This window comes from Crocodylus porosus, unplaced genomic scaffold, assembly GCF_001723895.1.
Source record: "Crocodylus porosus isolate Cpor-Errol unplaced genomic scaffold, CroPor_comp1, whole genome shotgun sequence".
NCBI lineage: Eukaryota > Metazoa > Chordata > Crocodylia > Crocodylidae > Crocodylus > Crocodylus porosus.
The window spans coordinates 77100084-77121134 of record NW_017728949.1 but is presented as its reverse complement, the minus strand read 5'-3'; the positions used below and the strand labels follow the sequence as shown (position 1 = coordinate 77121134).

General features: G+C 45.3%; 1 protein-coding gene across 1 annotated transcript in view; it reads right to left on the bottom strand.

Moving 5' to 3' along the window:
* The window catches only part of KIF5C (kinesin family member 5C), a 156435-nt gene that overhangs the window by 99503 nt on the left and 35881 nt on the right, over window positions 1-21051 (bottom strand). The window contains exon 4 of the mRNA XM_019553610.1: window positions 13868-13955. Within this exon, the coding sequence (XP_019409155.1) occupies window positions 13868-13955 (88 nt within the window). The remainder of the gene's footprint in view (window positions 1-13867; window positions 13956-21051) is intronic.

The window sequence follows — 21051 nt, the reverse complement described above, 5'->3', positions numbered from 1 at the left end:
GGTGGTTAGGAAAGCCAAGGTCGAGTTGGAGCTAGGGCTGGCAATCAGAATTAAGGATAACAAAAAGTCCTTTTTCAAATACACAGGGAGTAAGAAGGTGGCACTGGGTAACATGGGGCCCCTACAGGATAGGCTTGGCAATCTCATGATTGCAGCAAACAAAAAAACTGACCTCTTCAATGAATTCTTTGCTTCCATATTCCTGAACAGAGACCAAAAAACTTCCCTCATTAGAATTGCGGATGGACTCAGGGGTAGCACCGCCATGCCTAGGATCAGGGATAACCTAGTTAGGGAACTCTTGGAGAGGCTGAACATATTTAAATCAGTAGGGTGCTTCCTTGGAAGTGGCGGGGTTCTCCTGCAGAAGAACCAGGTTGTCCTGGTGTCCACCATGGGACTTAGAAAAATTTCACCCAGCCCTCTCTCCTGTGTTGCAAGCAGTTGACATGGGCCCCCCCAGCGTGTCCTGAAAGTCCGTAAGGGGTTGCTGTGAGCACAATGCTCGACCGTTCGATCCAGGAGGGTGGACACTTTTGGTGTCTCACCCCGGTGGCGGGGCCAGGTGCCACATTCACAAAACTCTAAGGAAGTGTTCGTGGAGATTTTCAGGAACATGTTTTTCAGGACCCTAAATGCCTATCTTTTGTTCCAGAAGGGTGGTCAGAGAAACTTCTGGGGCAGAACTGTGCTGCACCCAAGGGCCAAACCCGAGTTTTGTGTCCCGCTGCTGAGAGAGGGATGGTGGACACCTTGGTGCGTGAGCTCCTGGTCTGAGTCTGGTAGTCACGCCTGGCCCAAACCCCCTGGACCATGGCTCCCGCAGGCCCAGGCCGCGCCCTGGACACCACTCTTGTGCTCCTTTCTCCAATTGATGTGGCAAACCCTGTTTAGGGGTGGGCTCTTTGCAGGCTGGTGACCCCCCCACCAGTGTTCGGGCAAGGCGGTTACCTCCCCCCTGTTCTTCTCTTTTCCTCTCTACCAATCGATGTGGCAACTGCGGTCACATCAGAGAGGGCCCTTAGCAGGCCGACAGTCCCCCCACCGGTGCTCAGGCAAAGTGGCTACCTCCCCTACCCGTATGACCCCCTCTGTTGGAGACCAGGCTCCTCCCTCTCCCTCCCCCTCCCCCTGGAGGAGGTTTGGCCGAACCTGTGCTGAGCTGCCCTGGGAGCCCTCCTAGAGGTCTGACCATGCCCTACCCTGGGAGCCCTCCCAGAGGTCTGACCACACCAAGAAATGCAGATGATAGTTAGCAGGCCCAGCTGGGGGAGCCCCGCATGGGTCCCCGCCGGGGGAGCCCCGCATGGGTCCCCGCCCTGACCCTCTACCCTCCCCATCTTGTGGACACCATCTTCTCTAGCAGTCATTGCGCGGGCATCTGCCACGGCCCCCCAAGGGGGGGCACGCTGGGAAAAGTGGGTGGGAAGAGGGTGCTCAGGCTCCGGCCTGGTGCCTGCCATTCCCTCCCCGCTGTCCTTCCCCGTGCCACTGCACTGTAGTCCCCGCACCTTCCCTGCCCCAGGGAAAGTGTCCTGTGGGGCCACTGAGGGGCAGGGGGCTGCAGGCAGAAAAGTTGCTGGCCCTCCTGGCCAAGTGGGTGCCCATCTGTGAGGCTCCCCCACCCCACTCTCCCTCACCTGAGGAGCGTGGCTATCTGACTGATCCTGCGAGGAGCATACGCTTGTCTCAAAGATTAAGCCATGCATGTCTAAGTACACACGGCCGGTACAGTGAAACTGTGAATGGCTTATTAAATCAGTTATGGTTCCTTTACTCACTCCAACCGTTACTTGGATAACTGTGGTAATTCTAGAGTTAATACATGCCAATGAGTGCTGACCTCCAGGGATGCATGCGTTTATCAAGCCAAAACCAACACAGGCTCGCCCAGCTGCTTTGGTAACTAGATAACCTCAGGCCGATCGCACGCCCTTGTGGCGGTGACGACGCATTCGAATATCTGCCCTATCAACTTTCAATGGTAGTTCCTGTGCCTACCATGGTGACCATGGGTAATGGGGAAATCAGGATTCGATTTTGGAAAGGGGGCCTGAGAAATGGCTATCACAGCAGGAGCACAAATTACCCACTCCGGACCTGGGGAGGTAGTGATGAAAAATAACAATAGAGGAGGACTCTTTCGAGGCCCTGTAATTGGAATGAGTATACTTTAAATCCTTTAACAAGGATCTATTGGAGGACAAGTCTGGTGCCAGCAGCCACAGAAATTCCAGCTCTAATAGCATATATTAAAGTTGCTACAGTTAAAAAGCTCATAGCTGGATCTTGGGATTGACCTGGGGGTCCACCACGAGGTGAGCTACTGCCTGTCCCAGCCCCTGCCTCTCAACACTCCCTTGATGCTCTTAACTGAGTGTCCTGGGGGTCCGAAGCGTTTACTTTGAAAAAATTAGAGTGTTCAAAGCAGGCTGGTCGCCGGAATACTCCAGCTAGGAATAATGGAATAGGGCTCCGGTTCTGTTTTGTTGGTATTCAGAACTAGGGCCATGATTAAGATGGATGGCCAGGGGCATTCGTTTTATGCCACTAGAGGTGAACTTGTTAAGACTGCCTCAAGACGAACAAAAGTGAAAGCATTTGCCAAGAATGTTTTCATTAATCAAGAACGAAAGTTGGAGGTTCAAAGACTATCAGATACCATCAAATACCGGCCATAAACAACGCCGACTAGCAATCCAGCAGCGTTATTCCCATGATCCCTACTGTACGTGCTAGGAGCTGAGGGTGCTGAGGGGATTGGTGGGGGTCATAGCAGGGCCCCTGCCATGGATCTATGAGCGCTCATGGGGAACTGGCCGGGTACCAGAGGATTAGCAAAGGGCCAATGTGGTCCCCATTTACAAGAAGGGGAGAAAGGAGGACCCTGGCAATTATAGGCCAGTTAGTTAGTCTTACCTTGGTCCTTAGGAAGACCTTTGAGAAAATTATCAAGGAGCACATCTGCAAGGGCCCAGCAGGGGAAGTAATGCTGAGGGGCAACCACCATGGATTCACCGAGGGCAGGTCCTGCCTGACTAACCTGGTTTTATTTTTATGATCAGGTCACAAAGTCACTGGATGAGGGTGTCGGGGTGGATGTCATCTTCCTGGACTTTAAGAAGGCCTTTGACATGATTTCCCACCACATTCTCTTAAAAAAAATTAGGCGACTGTGGCATTGATGCCTACACAGTCAGATGGGTGGCAAATCTGCTAGATGGTCACACCCAGAGGGTGGTGGATGGGTCATTTTCAACCTGGAGGGATGTGGGCAGTGGAGTCCCCCAGGGCTTAGTCCTGGGGCCTGTACTGTTCAACATCTTCATCAGTAATCTGGATGTGGGTGTGGAAAGCATGCTGCCCAAATTCACTGATAACACCAGGTTGTGGGACGAGGTAGGCACGCTGGAGGGGAGGGACAAAATCCAGCTAGATCTTGACAAGTTGCAGAGGTGGGTGCATGAGAATAGGGTGGAATTCAGCACAGACAAGTACAGGCAGTCCTCGGGCTTATGCCACAATTGGCACCTGAAAACTGCGTCTTAAGTCAAAATGTTGCAACTTCGAACCAATTTTCTCATAAGAAAATGTTATAAATGGGGGATTTGCTCCTGAACCAAAGCCTGATACCCTATTTTAATCAAAAATACCCCAGAATTTTGTACTTGATCAATTATACATGAGTAATATAGCTACATGAATGCATTTATATTGTAAATAGCCATTATATTGATTTGGAAGGACTTCTTTGAAGTGACTTTCCTGGACTTTTTGAAAGGCTCTTGGTTGGGCTTTTTGAGAAGACTCCAGCCAAGAACCGTTAGGAGTCTTTGCTGCACGTTTTTCTGAAGTCTTGTCTGCTTTCTTAAAGAAAGTGTCCAAGGAAGTTTGGACAGATGTTCTCCAGGGAGATGAGTGCCACAGCAAACTTGTTTGCTGGTGTGGCATCACATCAGATCAAGCATTGCAAGTCAAAACTTACATCATAAAGTTGAAACAGGATGTTTACAAATATTGTAAATGTGAAACATTGTAACTAGAAATTTTGTAAGTTGAGGACTGCCTAAGGTACTGCATCTAGGGAGAAGGAAGCAGCAACCACACCTATAGGCTAAGGAACACCCTTCTTGCCAACTTGGTGGAAAAAAGGGATCTTGGAGTCATTGTTGACTCCAGGATGAGCATGAGCTGCCAATTCAAGGAAGCAGTCAGTAAGGCTAACCACACCTTTTCATGCATCTACAGATGCATCACAAGCAGGCCCAGGGAGGTGATCCTTCCCCTATATGCAGCTTTGGTCAGGCCACAGTTGGAGTACTGCGTCCAGTTCTGGGTGCTGCACTTCAAAAGGTATGTGGCTAGCACTGAGAGGGTCCAGAGCAGGGCCACTTGCATGGTCAAGGGGCAACAGGGCAGGCCCTATGAAGAGGGGCTAAAGGGCCTGAACCTATTCAGCCTCCACAAGAGAAGGCTCAGAGGAGATCTGGTGGCCATTTACAAACTCACTAGGGGTGGACCAGCAAGAATTAGGGGAGGCTCTGTTCTGCTGGGCACCACTGGGGGTTACTAGGAATAACGGCCACAAATTGTTAGCAAGAAGGTTCAGGCTGGACATCAGGAGACATTACTTGACAGTTAGGGCTCCCAGGCTCTGGAAGGGGCTCCCAAGTGAGCTGGTGCTCTCTCTCCTACCTTGGGAGTCTTCAAGAGGAGGCTGGACAGATATTTGGCTGGGGTGATATGACCCTGGCAGCTGTTCCTGCCCGGGGCAGGGGGCTCAGACCTGATGATCTGTTTAAGTCCCTTCCGACCCTAAGCACTATGAAACTATGCATGTCAGACTAATAGTTCTGGGTACATTTTCCAAAACCTGAAATCAAGTAACCAAATGTTACAGGGCACCAGAGAGTCTGCACCAAGGTGATTAAAATACATGGTCTCCTCATCTACAGAAAATATGGCTTATTCATTCTCTAGTGAGAGAAGGCCTGTAATAAATTCACACATTGGCAGCACAATTTAAGAGCAGTTTAGTCTCCGATGTGGCATAAATAAACTAGCCCATACCTTCAGCTCAGCCAGTTATGTTTAGCAAGGGGCTTCTAAACAGGTCCGAGTTTCACTTCCCTAGGATTTCAAAACATTCATTCACATTTCCTGTTTGAAAGCAGCATCTTATTGATTTGCAGTTCAATGAAGTATGAGCTAGAGCTGGAAAACCTGCTTACAGCAGTAATAGCTTGAATATTAAGCAGATAGCAGCTTCCCCAGAGGTATGATTGAAGCTTGCCTTCCATTATTTATAAGCCCCGATTTTGATCATCCTTATATCTACATTTGGTAAAAGTAAACCAACTGAAATTTCATGACTGTGATTTTAATACTAATTTTCTTGAAAGCTTAATGCTAATCAGAAAGTATTTGCAAGATGTAAAAGTTTTTGAAAAAGGAGGGAAAAGGAAAGTGATGGAGGGGGGAAGAGAAAGAAAGGAAGGAAGAAAGAAAGAAAGAAAGAAAGAAAGAGACCTTTAAAATAGCTTAATTATGAAGCTCAGCATCTAAGTCTATGCCTGTTGGTGGGATGCCCAGAGAAACCTGAACAGGCAGCTGTGAGTAGGTAAGGAGGACTGCTGAGGGTAGCAGATCTGGATGATAACTGAGGCAGTAGAAACTGGAAGTGGAACCTAAAACAGCTTTAGTGCAGATCAAAATTACTGTTGGTTCCTTTTTGAAAGCAAACCTGCTTAAAGATAAATTTGAAATTCACAACTTACTAAGGCCTAAACTAAATAAATTAAAATATGCTGCAACAATGAGCCCAATGATATCATCTTTAATCTAGCAGATAACTTTATTTAAGTAACAGAATAAATTTTAAAAGACTGTTTTTGTCCATTTTAACTGAATCCCTATCACCCTCCCACAATGATTGACACAAATCTCATATACAAAAGAAAATCTAAGAAATAAAAAATGTATTGTTCATATTTCCTAATGCAAACAAACAGGAGTTAGCAATCTGTAAACAAACAGGAGTTAGCAATATTTGTTAAAATATGTAACTGCCAATAAATATGTATGGATGGTGCGTCTTGCTAATTATTAAAAAGGAACTAGTGTTAAGGCTACATTTTGCTGAAATTCAACATGCTTTAATGGTTATACCCACCAATAAGAATGAGTGTCTCTTGGAAAATAAATGGTAATGCAAATCAAGATTAAAATGAATAAATTAAATTAACCTACTCTGGACAGCTGCCTCATTTTACCCACTTCTCCACTGGAATCATTTATTCTTGTTCCCATTTTAGAAAGATATATGGATATTATTACATACAACCTATTACTAAGCTTAAGTAAAGGTTGTAAATATCAGTTACAATACACAAATATCATATGGCCATTACAAAAATATAGCATTTCAAGTTAATTACTATGCAACCCTCACTGGACCCAGTACTGCATGTGCTTCAAGCTGTCAGTTAGCTCAAAAGCCTTGAAAACCACTACGTCTATTCTCTTTCAAAATTCACTCCATTGCCCTTTACAACACCTTGAGTAAACAAGGATAATACAACTTACAACTGACAAAGGCCAGCATTGAAGTCTCAGAGGAATACGGGTTAAGTTATTTTCGGTAGACTTTCCACTGTTGAATACCCCATTTGTTTATATATAACAGTAACCCCAAAATGTTCTTGGGTCTGTCCAAATACAAAGGAAAATGGTCTCTGTCACAAAGGCTCACAAGCTAAGAGAGAGGACAACAAAAAGTTGAAAGAAAAATACATGCAAGTAAAAGGAGATATACCTTTTTGCACATGTGCGTGCACGCACACACACCCTTGTTCATTCCTACCTCAATCCTTCTCTTAACATTTTTAAATGGCATGTTGTATTTTTCTTCTTCAAACCCACCAAAAGGCAAACTAAACTATTCCTGATCTGCCTTGCAGTTCCCATTCTTCTCTCTCTCAGTATGGTGAGCTCCACCATTCAACTTCTATTATGCATAAAATGACTTTGACTGATGACCACTGGTGGTTACAGTATATGGAAACCAACTTTTCTGATCCAGTAGACCCCTCTCTCTTCTTCCTCTTTATCATTCCCCTATGCTTGCTGCTTCACCCTCACCTGCTTATACAGGGAACTCTTTCCTAATGCCTCCCTCCTTTCTTATTTTACAGGCCACTCGCAATATTAAGATACACTGTAACCTGAGAACAGGCTCCTCCTGTACTTTCATCTGTTTGCAGACATAGCATAACTGAAGTTTGCTTGCAGGGTGTTTTAATGGGGGGGGGCAGTGTGCAGAATTTCAACCCTTCAATACTCCTGTTTTCTGAGAGGAACAGAAAACTTCTAGGGCTTCCTTTTGGAATTTGTGAACAGGGCAAGCCTTAAAGTAAAAGTTTCATTATGTTGCACAAACAGCCAGTATTCAGATCCTCCAGAACAAGTTCCCAAGAGGTTTTCTAGCAAAAATAAGAACCATTTTAAAACATTCCAGAATCAATTTTTCTATAGGTGAGCAGAATAATCCAATACATCTTTTCCACTTCTACAATTCTGTCATTAAATATTCAGTTGAGTCAAGTATATAAATAATCAGACTAGACAGCTAATAAGCTATTCAGTGATGACTACCCAGAATGTTTGTACAGAACTACCACAAAAAAAAAAAAAAAAAATCATTAAAACAATTCATTTTCTTTTCTTCCAAGGCTGCGGAGCACACACAAATTGCTACACAGCTGAAAAACAAAAGCCCAGCAAACAACTTGCACTGGCCATGATATATTTAACATGTATTTCAACAACATCTAGTAACCATGGTGTTTAATTCCTTCCAACCATTCTTCCTATATTACACTACAGAAAAGACAAAGACCCCCAAAATATAATCATCTTTTTATTTAGACTAGAAAGCAAAAGCATTTTCTGATGACAAAAGGCCAGATCAAAGTAGGATGTAGTGCAACAGAAAGGAGAATGACTGGCAAATTCACCGCTGTACATAATAATCCTTCAAAAAGATATTTGAAAAGAGCTCAAGTTATTAAACAAATGTCTCTAAAATCTAGACTACTTAATTATATAAACCAAAGGACATGGTTTGCATGTTTCTTATACATGGGATATAAAAATAGTGTGGTTCAGTTACTGAGCTGTTTATTTAAATAGACAGCTATGTTCAGCTTTTGTTAAAAATCTTAAATTAGAAAATTCTGTTGTCAATGTAGTTTTTGTAACCATTGTTTTAGTATTCAATGGTTATTCATTATGCCAACTGGCATTTTCTGTAATGACATTCATCATGATGAAACAATATGGAACAGTGTGGGTGTATTATGAATAAAGATGGCTTAAGGTAATGATCATAAGACTATTTAAAAATACCAATAAGCCTTTGAAAATAATGATCTAATATTCAATGGATATTTTAATGTAATAAATTAAGTTATACAAGTATCCTTGATGGTCTATCAGTAATATTCTAAACTATTATGAAAATATTTCATTATATGTATTTACACAGTTTACAGGTACAATTATCATTGCATTAAGATTTTTATTTGGGGGCTTAATAATGAGAAATGATAAAATACAACATCTAGAAAGCCATGTTGACATTTGTATAACAGTAGATTTCTAGTAGCACTAACCAAGACTGGAGTCCAATTAAGCTAACTAATCTACACAAATGCCATTTGAGAAAGACCACCTTACAATCAAAATAATTGACCCAACAGACAAAAAGTCTTTTAATCTACATTTTCCAGATGGGGAACTAAGGAAACTAATAGATTAACTGATCCAAGGTCTATAAGTATTTCTGAGAACCCAAATTTCCAGAGCCTCATGTCAATGCTTTAACCAAAAGATTAAATTTCTTTTCAAAAGAATCTACAAGTCTATACATGCACTAAAATGTCTGGTGACAGAAGATTTCAACAGTTTCTTCAAATAAGACTTCGAGAGTACAATAATGTAATGTATTATTTCTTCCATCCCCCAGCAATCATTTACAACTGGTCCATACAGAGTGAATGCAGTTTTGCACTTAATAACCAGCATCATGCAATGAAGAACATATTCTGTAAGAGTGTTGTGAAAAGTAGGAATGACAGAATGGCAGCAACAGTGTTTAAGTAGGTCTTGGACTCCTCAAGGGCTTGGAACTCAGTTGCACGTAGTCAGTGGATATTAGTCTGCTGGGCTGGGAGGCTTGGGGCAAGCTGGAAGCAGGGAGCCACAAAAAGGATGAAAAATTCCAGAGGTTGGAGAGGAAAGGCTGCTGTGCTGGTGATAAGCCCAGATTAAAATCAACCATCTCCTAACATTCAGAAACCACAAAGGGTTTGATTTCTTTTGGTTTGGTTTGTCATGGATTCAAGGTTATTTTGTGAATTATAAAACTGGCCTGAGAAACTCAGAACAGAGCTGACTCACCTGTCTTAAGGCAGCAGGATAAGTGACCCACTTACACAGTGAAATGTGTGTTCTGGCACTCAGGATGCCAAAGAGACAACCTTAGCATTTACCCTCTATGGGATGCATTAAACAGCATTTTACAAACATCTGAAAGCAGAGTTGCACTTTCAAAAACTAAAACTAAATCACTGTTTCCACCCCCAACTCAAATCCCTGTGGGTTTTGTTAAATTAAGATGAGCAGCATCTTAATTTCTAGCATCTCTTCTGAAAGTGTCCCCTTAGAAAATGAGCAGCACAGATGTGCTGATATTGCTTTCCCCAATGCACACATTTTGAAATGCAATTTTTTTTTTTTAACAATAATGATATTTAAAATATCATCACTGACACCTAAGCTGAAACAGAAAAGGCAGTTTTGTACTTCAGAGCTGCTGTTTCAGGTTCTCAGGAAACACTGGCAAGTGATTATACATATATTATACTCCCATCAAGTTTTGAAGATTTCCTTTCCAATATTCCCAATGAAAATTTGCACTTTAATTTGCAGCGGAGGGCCAAATAGAGAACTTGGAAAACAGCCCTTTCTCAAGTACATTGGGAGCAAGAAGAGGGCACAAGGCAATGTAGAGCCCCTGCAAGACGCAAACGGTAATCTTGTGGCTATGCCAGACAAAAAAGCTGATATTCTTAACAGTTTCTTTGCCTCTGTTTTCATGAACAGGGACCAGGACATTCCACCTATCAGAGGTAGGGACAATCTTGGGGATAGCTCTGTAAGGCCTTCAGTCAGCACAGATGTAGTTAGGGATCTTCTGGAAGGGCTAGACATTTTTAAATCTGCAGGTCCAGATGCCCTCCACCCAAGGGTGTGAGGGAGCTAGCAGGGGTCATCACGGAGCCCTTGGCCTGGCTGTATGAGCATTCATGGTCATCTGACCAGGTGCTGGGGGACTGGAAACTGGCTAATGTGGTCCCAATTTTCAAGAAAGGGAGGAAGGAGGACCCAAGTAACTATGGGCCCATAAGCCTCACCTTGGTGCTTGGGAAGATCTTGGAGAGAATCATCAAGGAGCACATCTGTGGGGGGCCAGCAGGGGAGATCATGCTCAGGGGCAACCAGCATGCGTTCATCAAAGGCAGGTCCTGCCTGACCAACCTGGTTGCCTTTTGTGACCAAGTAACTAAATCCTTGGATGATGGTGTCGACGTAGTCTTTCTAGACTTTAAGAAGGCCTTTGACACTGTCTCTCACCCCATTCTGATCAATAAATTAAGCAACTGTGGCACTGATGCCTACACAGTTGGATGGGTAAAACATTGGCTGATGAGGCACACCCAGAGAGTAGTGGTGGACAGGTTGTACTCAACCTGGCGAGATGTGAGCAGTGGGGTCCCCCAGGGCTCAGTCCTGCACTGCTTAACATCTTCATCAGCGACGTGGACAAGGGGGTGGAAAGCACGCTGTCTAAGTTTGCTGACAACACTAAGATGTGGGGCGAGGTGGACACACTTGAAGGGAGAGAGAGGCTGCAAATAGATTTAGACAGACTACAAAAATGGGCAGATGAGAATAGGATGGGGTTCAAAGTAGACAAATACAGGGTGCTGCACCTTGGGAGAAGGAATCTACAGCATGCATACAGGCTGGGGAGTTCTCCTCTTGAAAGCACAGAGGCAGAAAGGGATCTTGGAGTCATTACTGACTCCAAGATGAACATGAGCTGCCAATACCAGACTGCAGCCAGCAAGGCCAGCCATACCTTGTCATGCATCCAAAGATGCATCTCAAGCCAGTCCAGAGAGGTGATACTCCCCCTCTGTGCAACATTGGTCAGGCCACAGTTGGAGTACCGCGTCCAGTACTGGGCACCGCACTTCAAAAAAGATGTGGCCAGCATGGAGAGGGTTCAGAGGAGGGCCACCCGCTTGATGAGAGGGCAGTAGGACAGGCCCTGTGAGGAGAGACTGGGGGACCTGAACCTGTTCAGCCTCAGCAAAAGGAGGCTGAGGGGGGACCTGGTGGCTGCCTACAGACTCATCAGGGGAGATTAACAGCAAATAGGTAGAGCCCTTTTCTCCCCAGCTCCACCTGGGGTGATGAGGAACAATGGTAATAAGCTGATGAAGAATAGGTTTAGGTTAGAGATCAGAAGGCAATATTCTATAGTTAGGGTGGCCAAAATGTAGAACCAACTTCCCAGGGAAGTGGTCCTCACCCCTACCTTGGACAAATTCAAGAGGAGGTTGGATGATCACCTGTCTGGGGTCTGTGAATCCAGCATTCATTCCTGCCTGTGGCAGGGGGTCAGCTAGATGATCTGTTCAGGTCCCTCCTGACCCTAGCCACTACGAAACTATGAAATTTGTCTCCTCTGGCAAATCCTTCATGCACCCAGAGGAGCTTCTCCAGACGTTGGAAAACCCTGCACTAAACCTGCGGTGCCCACACTTTTGGCCCTACCAACAAGAGGAATGGCACAAGGCTGGTCTGTGGGATAGATAGGGTGCTGCATCACCCTGCAAACCAGGACTGCACTCCGGGGCCCTGTACCACCTCCACTCTGCTGGAGCCCAAAGCCAGCTGGGTGGGGGTGGCATAGATCTCTGGGGCCCAGTCTCAGCATGCAGGAACTGGGTGGAGGTGGTGCAGGGCCCCAAGGCATGATACCAGCCAGACGGAAGTGCCAGCTGGAAGCAGGCTCCAAGAGCCCCACATTGCCCCAACCTGGCCCTCGTGCACCAGGATCAGGCCCCATACCTCCCTGCACACCCAACCTAGCATGGAGGGCCATGCCCAGTGGGGCTGCCCACAAATCCATAGGAAGCCCTGCAATCAGACCACACAGCACCAGGGACTGGATCGGATCTACAGGCTGGGAGTTTGAGTACCCCTGCATTCAACAATGACCTGGTATTGGTCACACCCCAAAAGTAATGTTAAAAGGCTAAAAACAAGGTCATCAAGGGACTTCCACATTCAAAAAGTGCGGTAATCAGCCCGTGTCATTATGAACAAATTGATCTGGGAAACTCAGGGTTGATTCTGTGAGGTGCTGAACAATTAACAGGACACTAACTAGTGCTCAGGGTCAGGCCTATCCTAGATGTCTTTTGTGAAAAATCAATGGTGGACATTAAAATGTATCTAAGCATTTCAAGGTTCACGAGTTCAGTCATAACACTGAAATGATTTATGGTATTTTGGTAGCATTCAGAGTGCAATCCAGCAGCCATGGTGTGCTTACCTCATTTAAAAAGGAGCTTTCTGTACATGAAATAACGATTCTCTTCTTAGGGCTCATCTACACAAGGAAATAGCTGCCCATTGACACATTTATTCCACACTGTGAGTACCTTTTTAGTGTTTTGTGGGCAGAGCTGAGCCACAGTAAGAATGGTGTTAAGGAATGCTAATACCGGGAACCAGGAGAAATAGCTATTGCCTTTTAAAATTCAGCTTACTTTTAAATACCTTTCCCATGCAGATAAGCCTTTAATGAGAAGTGCCTTTGCTACTAGAAATTATTCTAGTGCTCATATCACTGCATCACCACCAGCCAATCTGAATTCTGGTAGTGAAATTGAAGGTTCCTTTCTTCCTTGAAGTTCAGCACTGTTTTCAGCTAGCTGGGTGATCTCAGGCCTCCTCATGCAATTCTACCCCTGCAGTTAGAAGAAATTTTTAAAAATAGATCTCTACTGACTATCTAAAAATCAGTTACAATTAGCAGAGGTTTAAAACAGAGTACCTCTAGTCAGGACAGAGCAGGCAAAAGCCATGTTAAAACAATTACACTAGTCTACTTTGCATATTGTTTTGTGTTCTAGACACTGTTTTACCATCAGCAAAGGGATTATTTGTTATTGCAGTTTTAAAATGGTCCCACAGCAAGCCAAATCATGCTTAGCCTGTTACCAAAATTATTTTCACAACTCTGCCTGTGTCACTCCTGAGCTCATCACAAACCACTGGAGTCTCTGGTGAGGTATTTCATACAACTGTCTAACTGAGTCTAAAACAGGCCTACCTTCCTACAGCATTAGCAGTATCTAATCCATTCCTAGTTACAACAGAGTGAAAGCTGAAAGTCTACTCCTCCCAGATAGCCACCGAGGTTGGCTCTATTATACTTCCCCAAGCCAACTACATATGGCAGGAATAAAAGGGCACAGCTGATTAGGCACCAGAAGCCATTACCTCTTTTTTGATCAGTGTGGGGCAGTAGTGTAACAAGCTGACTGGCACCCAGGATAAACCCTGCACGGGGGTTTATATACCCCACCACAAATTTCTTATTCAAAAAATGAGTACCAGGGCCTGAACTCAAGCATAGAAAGGGTAATATATGTTTACCTAGCTTCAGGCAGCATTAAAATCAAACATTTACATTTGCTGTTTAGAGATGAATGAGAACCTCACCTACCTTTAACAATCTGCTTGGCACAGGCATTATAAACTTGTTCCTGGCTTGTGTTCGGAGGTAACACTCTATCGAAGACATAAGGCTTTCCCTGCTGAAATAAACAAACAATACACTTTAAGATGATATACAGAAATAATAAAAGCAGTAAAGAAGAAGTGGCTTAATAGGTACCCTAAGACTCACTTTAAGGTTGTTCTGAATGATAATGTTCATTGCAACAGAAATAATAATGTATTACAGTAAATGGAATTGACAGTTCCATAGAAAAAGGATAAGAGATACATCTCACAATCTCTGAAATTGTCTTCATGGCAGTTAGGAAATACAAAGTGCCATATTTCCTATGTACTTATTGACTTTCAACATGCTGAAGTGGAAGAAGCATATGTTGAAATATGACTGCTTGAAATTGAGTTTCTTTCCCCACCCTACTCTTGCAGAATTTCAGAGAAGATCCATAAATCTAAACTAAATCAGCATTTGGAAAGTTATTTTATCAATTTGGTACTTCAGAAACTTGTAATGGTAGGGATCAGAAACAGATCACTGGAATTCAGAATTTTGCAAATTTTGAAAGCTTGAATGGCTGTTTTACCAGCTCAGGATCAACTTAAAATGTTTTTAGTACATTTTATTTTGGTCAAAATACCTAGTTTCAGTAAGGTGCTAGGAACAAATAGGATGGTTAAAATTTAATAGGTTCCAAGAACAGATGCGCACACACAAAAAATTAACCAAATCATGGAATATGGAACTAGTTAATGTGATCTTCCATTTTACTTGAAGAATTAAAATTTCATGCTGAACAATGGAATGCCTTTATGTGCGAGGGGAAAAAAAAGGCATTACAAAGGGAAGCATGTTTTAATTCATTTAAAAAAAAAAACCAAAAAACCAGTCCACAGTGTCCTTTTAGGAAGCAAAACCCCAAATCTTTGGTTTTTGAGGTTTTAATCTGTGGATTTTTCCAGGTTGTGGATACTCACAATCCTGTAACAGTCATAGTTAGCCATGGCATCTGGGTGTCACAGTACAACCATTTAGGCTCAAAGCAACCCTTGGAATATGCCAGCTCTTAGCTTTCACTAGAGGTGCACCGATACAATACCAGATCGGCACCAATATAAAGAAAATTGTCTGTATCAAAAATTGGCATGATACGGCCAATAATTTGGCACATAAATGGCCCATGCATGCACACAGCCGCAGTGCAGCACGTAGGCAGCGAGGAGTACAGCCTGGCAGCTTGGAAAGATGCATGCAGCTGATAAGTCTGTTGTAATGGAAGGGGAGAGGGGAGGGAAGGGGCATGGAAGGCAGATCAAAGCCTCCGTGGTGAGGAAGGAGTGGGGCTAGGGCTAAGGCCCAGCCAGGGTGCCCAGCCAAGGTGGGAGAGAAGAGGGGGTGCAAGATGGAGCCAGGGCTTGTCTGAGAGGCATGAGGAGGCACTCCTGCCACTGCGCACTGCTCGACCAGGAGCCGCTCATCTGGCAGCTCCTGCTGTTGCTCCTGCCACTAGCCCAAGAGGGCTAGTGGGGAGTGGGGGTGCCCCTGGATATACACAAGGTGCGGTGAGCTGGGGCCAAGGCTGCACAGGGCTCTTCCCAGCCCACACCACCTTGTGCAGATCTGGGGGCATACGCCCCCCCCATGCCCTCCTGGACAAGCAGCAGGAGCCACCAGAGAAGCACCGGACAAACGGCACGCAGTGGCATAAGCCACCCCCGCACCTCCCCATGGCCCCCAGACTAGCCATGGCTTGCCTCAGCCCCACTGCTTCCTCACCATGGGGGCCTTGATCTGCCCCCCCATACCCCTTCCCTCCCCACCACAATAGACTTACCAGCTGCTGGGCTAGTATCGAAAATTGGATCAGTATTGGCCAATATGCCTCCTTAAAAATCAGCTATCAGTATCAGCCCTAGCTTTCACTTTTGAGGTTTTTTTAGTATGGTAAAATAATAGAGCAATTCTTCTGTTGTAAAGACCTAAAAAAGGCCACAAAAGGTCAGAATGTTTTTAACACTACATATTCCTATTTCAATTCTCTGGCTGGGTCCACACCAGCAGGGGTGTGCCTTCGCAGCAGCACAAACAGTAGTGGTAAAATTTGTGCTGCTATTTTCTGCTTCAGTGTATGCCCCTGCCTGCATGCTCTGCAGTGAGACTCGCTGTCCTACTACTCCACATGCTGTGGGGGTGGGCTAGCTGGGGCACAGGGTGCTTTAGCAGGGACTAGCCATCCCCTGTGCTGAGGCACCCTGTGTCCCAGCCAGCTGAGAACCAACACGTTGAGACAGGGGAGCAGGCAGCCCAGGGCTCCCCGATTGCCCATCTCCACGTGCTGCAAAGCCCCGATGCTGGGGCGCAGCATGCATCGGGACAGGGAAGCAAGCAGCGTTGGGCTGGCTGTTCCCCTCTCTCCACGTGTCTCAGTGCAGAGGCTCCACTGCAGAGCCCCTGTGCTGAGACACACTGCACCCAGCCAGCCATGAAGCAGCAGCCTGCTCCCCTGTCTTGAGGCACACTGCACTCCAGCCAGCTACTCTGAGGCTGGCTAGGGCATAGTGTGCCTCAGCACAGGGTCTCCATAGTAGAGCCCCCACACTGGAGGCATGCAGAGACAGGGCAGCAGCCAGTCCAAGGCTGCCTGCTCCCCCCTCCCAAGGCACACTGTGCCCCAGCCAGCTGAGGAGCAGCTGGCTGGGTTGCAGGGTGCCTCAGCATGGGGGCTTCGCAGTGCGCAGAGACTGGGTTTGTCCTGGTGCTCACCCCTTTGGCGTTGGTTGTGCCACTTTTTTTCCCTGGGGTTTTGTTTTGTTTTGTCTTGCTACCAGAAAATCCCAGTAGCGAATTTTGCTTCAGCACTGCAAATTAGCAGTGCCATGCACTGATTAATGTGCAACTTGTGCAGTTTGTGCTACTGCAAAGAGGTTTGCAGCACCATAAACAACATGTGCCTGCACATCTGGATCCAGCCTCTGGGTTTATCTTTTGAATCCATGGTAGCTGCTTGCACACCTAACAGAGATAATATTGTGCATCACCCTTAATAGGATCTCACGGCATCCAAGTGCACATCACTGCCATTGTAACACATATACTACAACTGCATGAATAAATAAGGAAACATATGATGTATGCAGCTCATGCATCACTCTCTCTTTCTAACAGGGAATAGCTTTTTCTTCCCCCATGTAGCAACCTGGTATTGGTTACAAAAATTCCAAAGAGAAATTCTGAAGACAAGCCTTCAGTATGGAAAATATTCAAAGATAAGTCATTTTTTAAAGAGAGAAGAGAAGAGCAGTAGCGTAAATGCAGTAATGTAAATGCAAAGCTATCTTCACTTAAAATAAGATTTTTTTAAGTTTAGGAAAGAAAAACCAGAAGCAAAATTTTTTTCTCTCTGTTCTTCTACGAAAAGCATACAATACTTCCAAGGTATGAAGCTCATTCTCAAACTACATTACAAGGACTTCAAAGCTATCTGGTAGATGGATAAATCAGACTTACCATTTTCATTCTGATCAGTCAACTAGCTTTATCTGTAGTCTCTAGCCAGCTGTTCAAACATTGTGTTCAATTAGCTATTTGTCTCGTTTCACTTCAAGTAGATCATAAACCTGACACTTGCCCAGTCTGAATGTGCAGATGTTAAACCAAACCAAAGTAAAAGACTCATACAAAAACTGTTTACCTAAAATACTCTGTCATTACCTCTCACCATTTCACATCTCAAAGATAAGAACATCTGGGGGTGACCTTCTCAGCACCACTGAGGCAGAAAGAGATCTTGGCGTCACTGTTGACTTCAGGATGAACATGAGTCGTCAATGTGATGAAGCAGCCAGCAGACCCACTCACACCTTGTTGTGCATCCATAGGTGCTTCATAAACAGGTCCAGGGAAGTGATTCTCCCTCCCTACACAGCTCTGGTCAGGCTGCAGCTGCAGCTTGTATCCAGTTCTGGACACTGCAGTTCAAGTGGGATGCAGACAACCTGGAGAGGGTCCAAAGAAGGGCCACTCATCTGATTGGAGGCCTGCAGAAAAGGCCCTATGAGGAAAGGATAAGGGACTTTAACCTCTTCAGTCTCTCCAAGAGAAGGCTGAGAGGGGACCTTGTGGTGGCATACAAATTCATAAGGGGAGAGCAACATGAAGTAGGCAACGATCTGTGTACAAGGGCACCCCCTGGAACAACAAGGAACAGTGGCCATAAGCTACTAGAGAGCAGGTTTAGACTGGTTGTTAGAAAAAGGTTCTTCACGGTCAGGGTTGCCAGGATCTGGAATGGGCTTCCAAGGGAGGTGGTGCTTGCCCCATCCTTGGGGGTCTTCAAGAGGAGACTGGACAGGCACCTGGCTGGGTTCACATGATGCCAGGTTTGGTGACCCTTTTCTTGCCTGCCAGGGGCAGGGGGTCAGACTAGATGGCCCACTGAGGTCCCTTCTGACCCTAGAATCTATGAAAAACATGCCTTTCAAACCATTTTTAAAAAATCTGGGAGCAGGCACAATTATTTGCTGACCTTTTATGATAAAGTATAGACACTATAAACTTAAAGCCATGGATCTCTAGTGGCCTATATAAATCTTCACTCAAGTCCTTGTTGGTGGGTTTCTGTAACATACTATAAGCATATGTCAATATATTTTTGACAGCTTTAAAAGTTTTTTTTACACATGGGGGAGTATTTCCAGAATAAGGCAGGGTGTGAATTTGAAATGTTATAGTAATTCTGGAATAACTCCCATGCAGTTGTTTTTTTGTCTGGAACTGCTTTTTCCAGGTTGGCTTAATGCATGCAACAACTTTCAGTGAGGTCTCTCTACATAGATAAGCCCTAATCAGAAAGCCCAAAAAAACTAAGTGACAACAGAGCCTGAACCACCTCTCACCCAGAAAAGATCAGCCCCCCAAGTCTGGATTGAAATGCGGTGGCCAATCAACATGGGAGAGCCTGCCCCAACCCCTGCCATACTATAACTATGTAAAGACTGCACTCAAATTCAGCTCTCAACAAGAGAACTGTCAGCTGCCCTTTGAGAGTTCAGTGAACAATCCAGCCTATTTATGCCATACACAGATGAAAGCGTAAATGGGCACTAGCTGCAAGTTTTATACATTTCTTGAGCTGAAAAGTTAAGGGTCTGAAGGTATAGTTAAAAGTGCGCCATGTAGGTCAATTTTCTCCTTCCTGTTCTTTTTTTAAAAGTGCTAGTTTATATTACTCTTTTATATTACTGCGAGTCATCGCAGCACATTAATTTTCAGTCCTGATGACCACCTGCACTTTTGAAAGCAGAGCTTCATGGAAAGATACACTAACCACAACAAGTAAATAAGGCAGGTTAGACTGTAACATTTATCACAGTTCCGCCCAGATACAAACTTCTGTTCTTGTGAGACATCAAGGAGTTGGAATTAGACAGAAACTCAAAGCTCAGTCTGGACAAACATTTTAACTCCCAGGCTAGGTACAGATACTCAAAAAGCCTGCGCCAGAATTGACCTAAGTTACAAATTTTTCTGTAAGCACGGTAGCAAACAGAACACACGTTGATCCTTTGGTGGGGAGACAAATCTTAGACCAGGTTCTACCATTTTTTAGCTGTCTCTGTGCGCCACACTTCTGTTCTGTTATGGGTATAGAAAGGTTAACCATAACTTGTACAGATAAAAAGTGTAGGTCTGTACTTGACACCAGGGCGAGGAGATAATTAGCTCTTCGGTTTTGGTCTAGGCCGGGGCAGGCAATTATTTGGGCCCATGGGCTACACAGACAGTTCTGGGGAGCTGTTGCAGACCAGTCATCACCTCATCCCACTCATCCCATAACAGCCCAGAACCTGCATGCCTTCTGACTGCTCCCCTCCACCAGCAACAACTGAGCACACAGCCCCATCCCCAACCCTGGCCCACCCCACGCCCACTCTGGCCAGAATGGAGCAGTGGGAACCCATATGCACAGCCCCAACTCTGGGCCATCCAATGCTTGCTCCAGACCACCCACCCACGCTGAGCAATGGCAGCTAGGCAGGAGCTGCTGCTGGGTGTGAGGGAAATGTGGCCACCTGCCCCTTCCCGCTGCTGGGCCTTTCTTGCTGCAACCACCTGGAACCTGTACCTGGGCTGCCCTGTGGCTCCTCTCCACTGCCACCGCTGCCCTGCTGGGCAGCCCAGAGGTAGCAGTGATGGTGGCTGAGAAGAGCTGCAGGGTAGCCTGGACACGCGCTCCGAGGGGCTGCAGCAAGGAAGGCCCAGCAACAGTGAGAGGGCAGCAGCCAGTTTTCCCATACATCCAGCAGCAGCTTCTGCCCAGTTGCTGATGCTGCCGCCACCATTATGTTACTGCCACTGTCCACCAGGTGGCGCTAAGGTATCACTAAAGGATAATTAAACCAGCGTGAACATGTAATACAATCACACACTTAACTAAAATCTGACTTATTAATACATCAAAGGTTATCTTAGTAGTGCCTAAAAACACTTAGTCCAATGATCTCACCCAATCCCAGATGTTACTCTACCAAAGGGTCTGATGGCCAGTCAGTAAACCTGAAAGTAGAGGGTGGTCATCAGTGGGTAATCTTTATGGCAGGCACAACCCAGACAGATGTTGTTTGCTGGAGAGATGACACCACACTTCACTTTCTTGTTGCCCCCTTTTATGCTTTTTCTTAATTTTCCTCCTCTGATGACACTTTGTTTCTACATATTGGTTTCCCTACGATCATCATACTGCTCATATTTCATTCTGTCAGCATATTCCTTTGTTCCAACAGCTCATCACATGCACACCTCTTAATTTGGTCCTTTACCAGTGTCTTACTCTGGGCATTGCTTCACTGGTGCCCTCTTATCACCTTTTTTTAACATATCCAATCATTTCAGACCTCCAATTCACTTGGTTAGTGCCAAGTTCATTTAATTTAAGCACTCGCACTGCTCTGGTGTGGTCCCAGAAGACTGGAAGAGGGCCAACATGGTTCCCATCTTCAAAAAAGGGGAGGAAGGAGGACCCAGGAAACTATAGGCCAGTTAGTCTTACCTCGATCCTAGGCAAGCTGTTTGAAAAAAAAGTTATGCTGGTACACATCCAGGAGGGGCCAGCAGGGGACTGCATGCTTAGGGGCAACCAACACGGGTTCATCAGTGGCAGGTCCTGTCAGACCAAC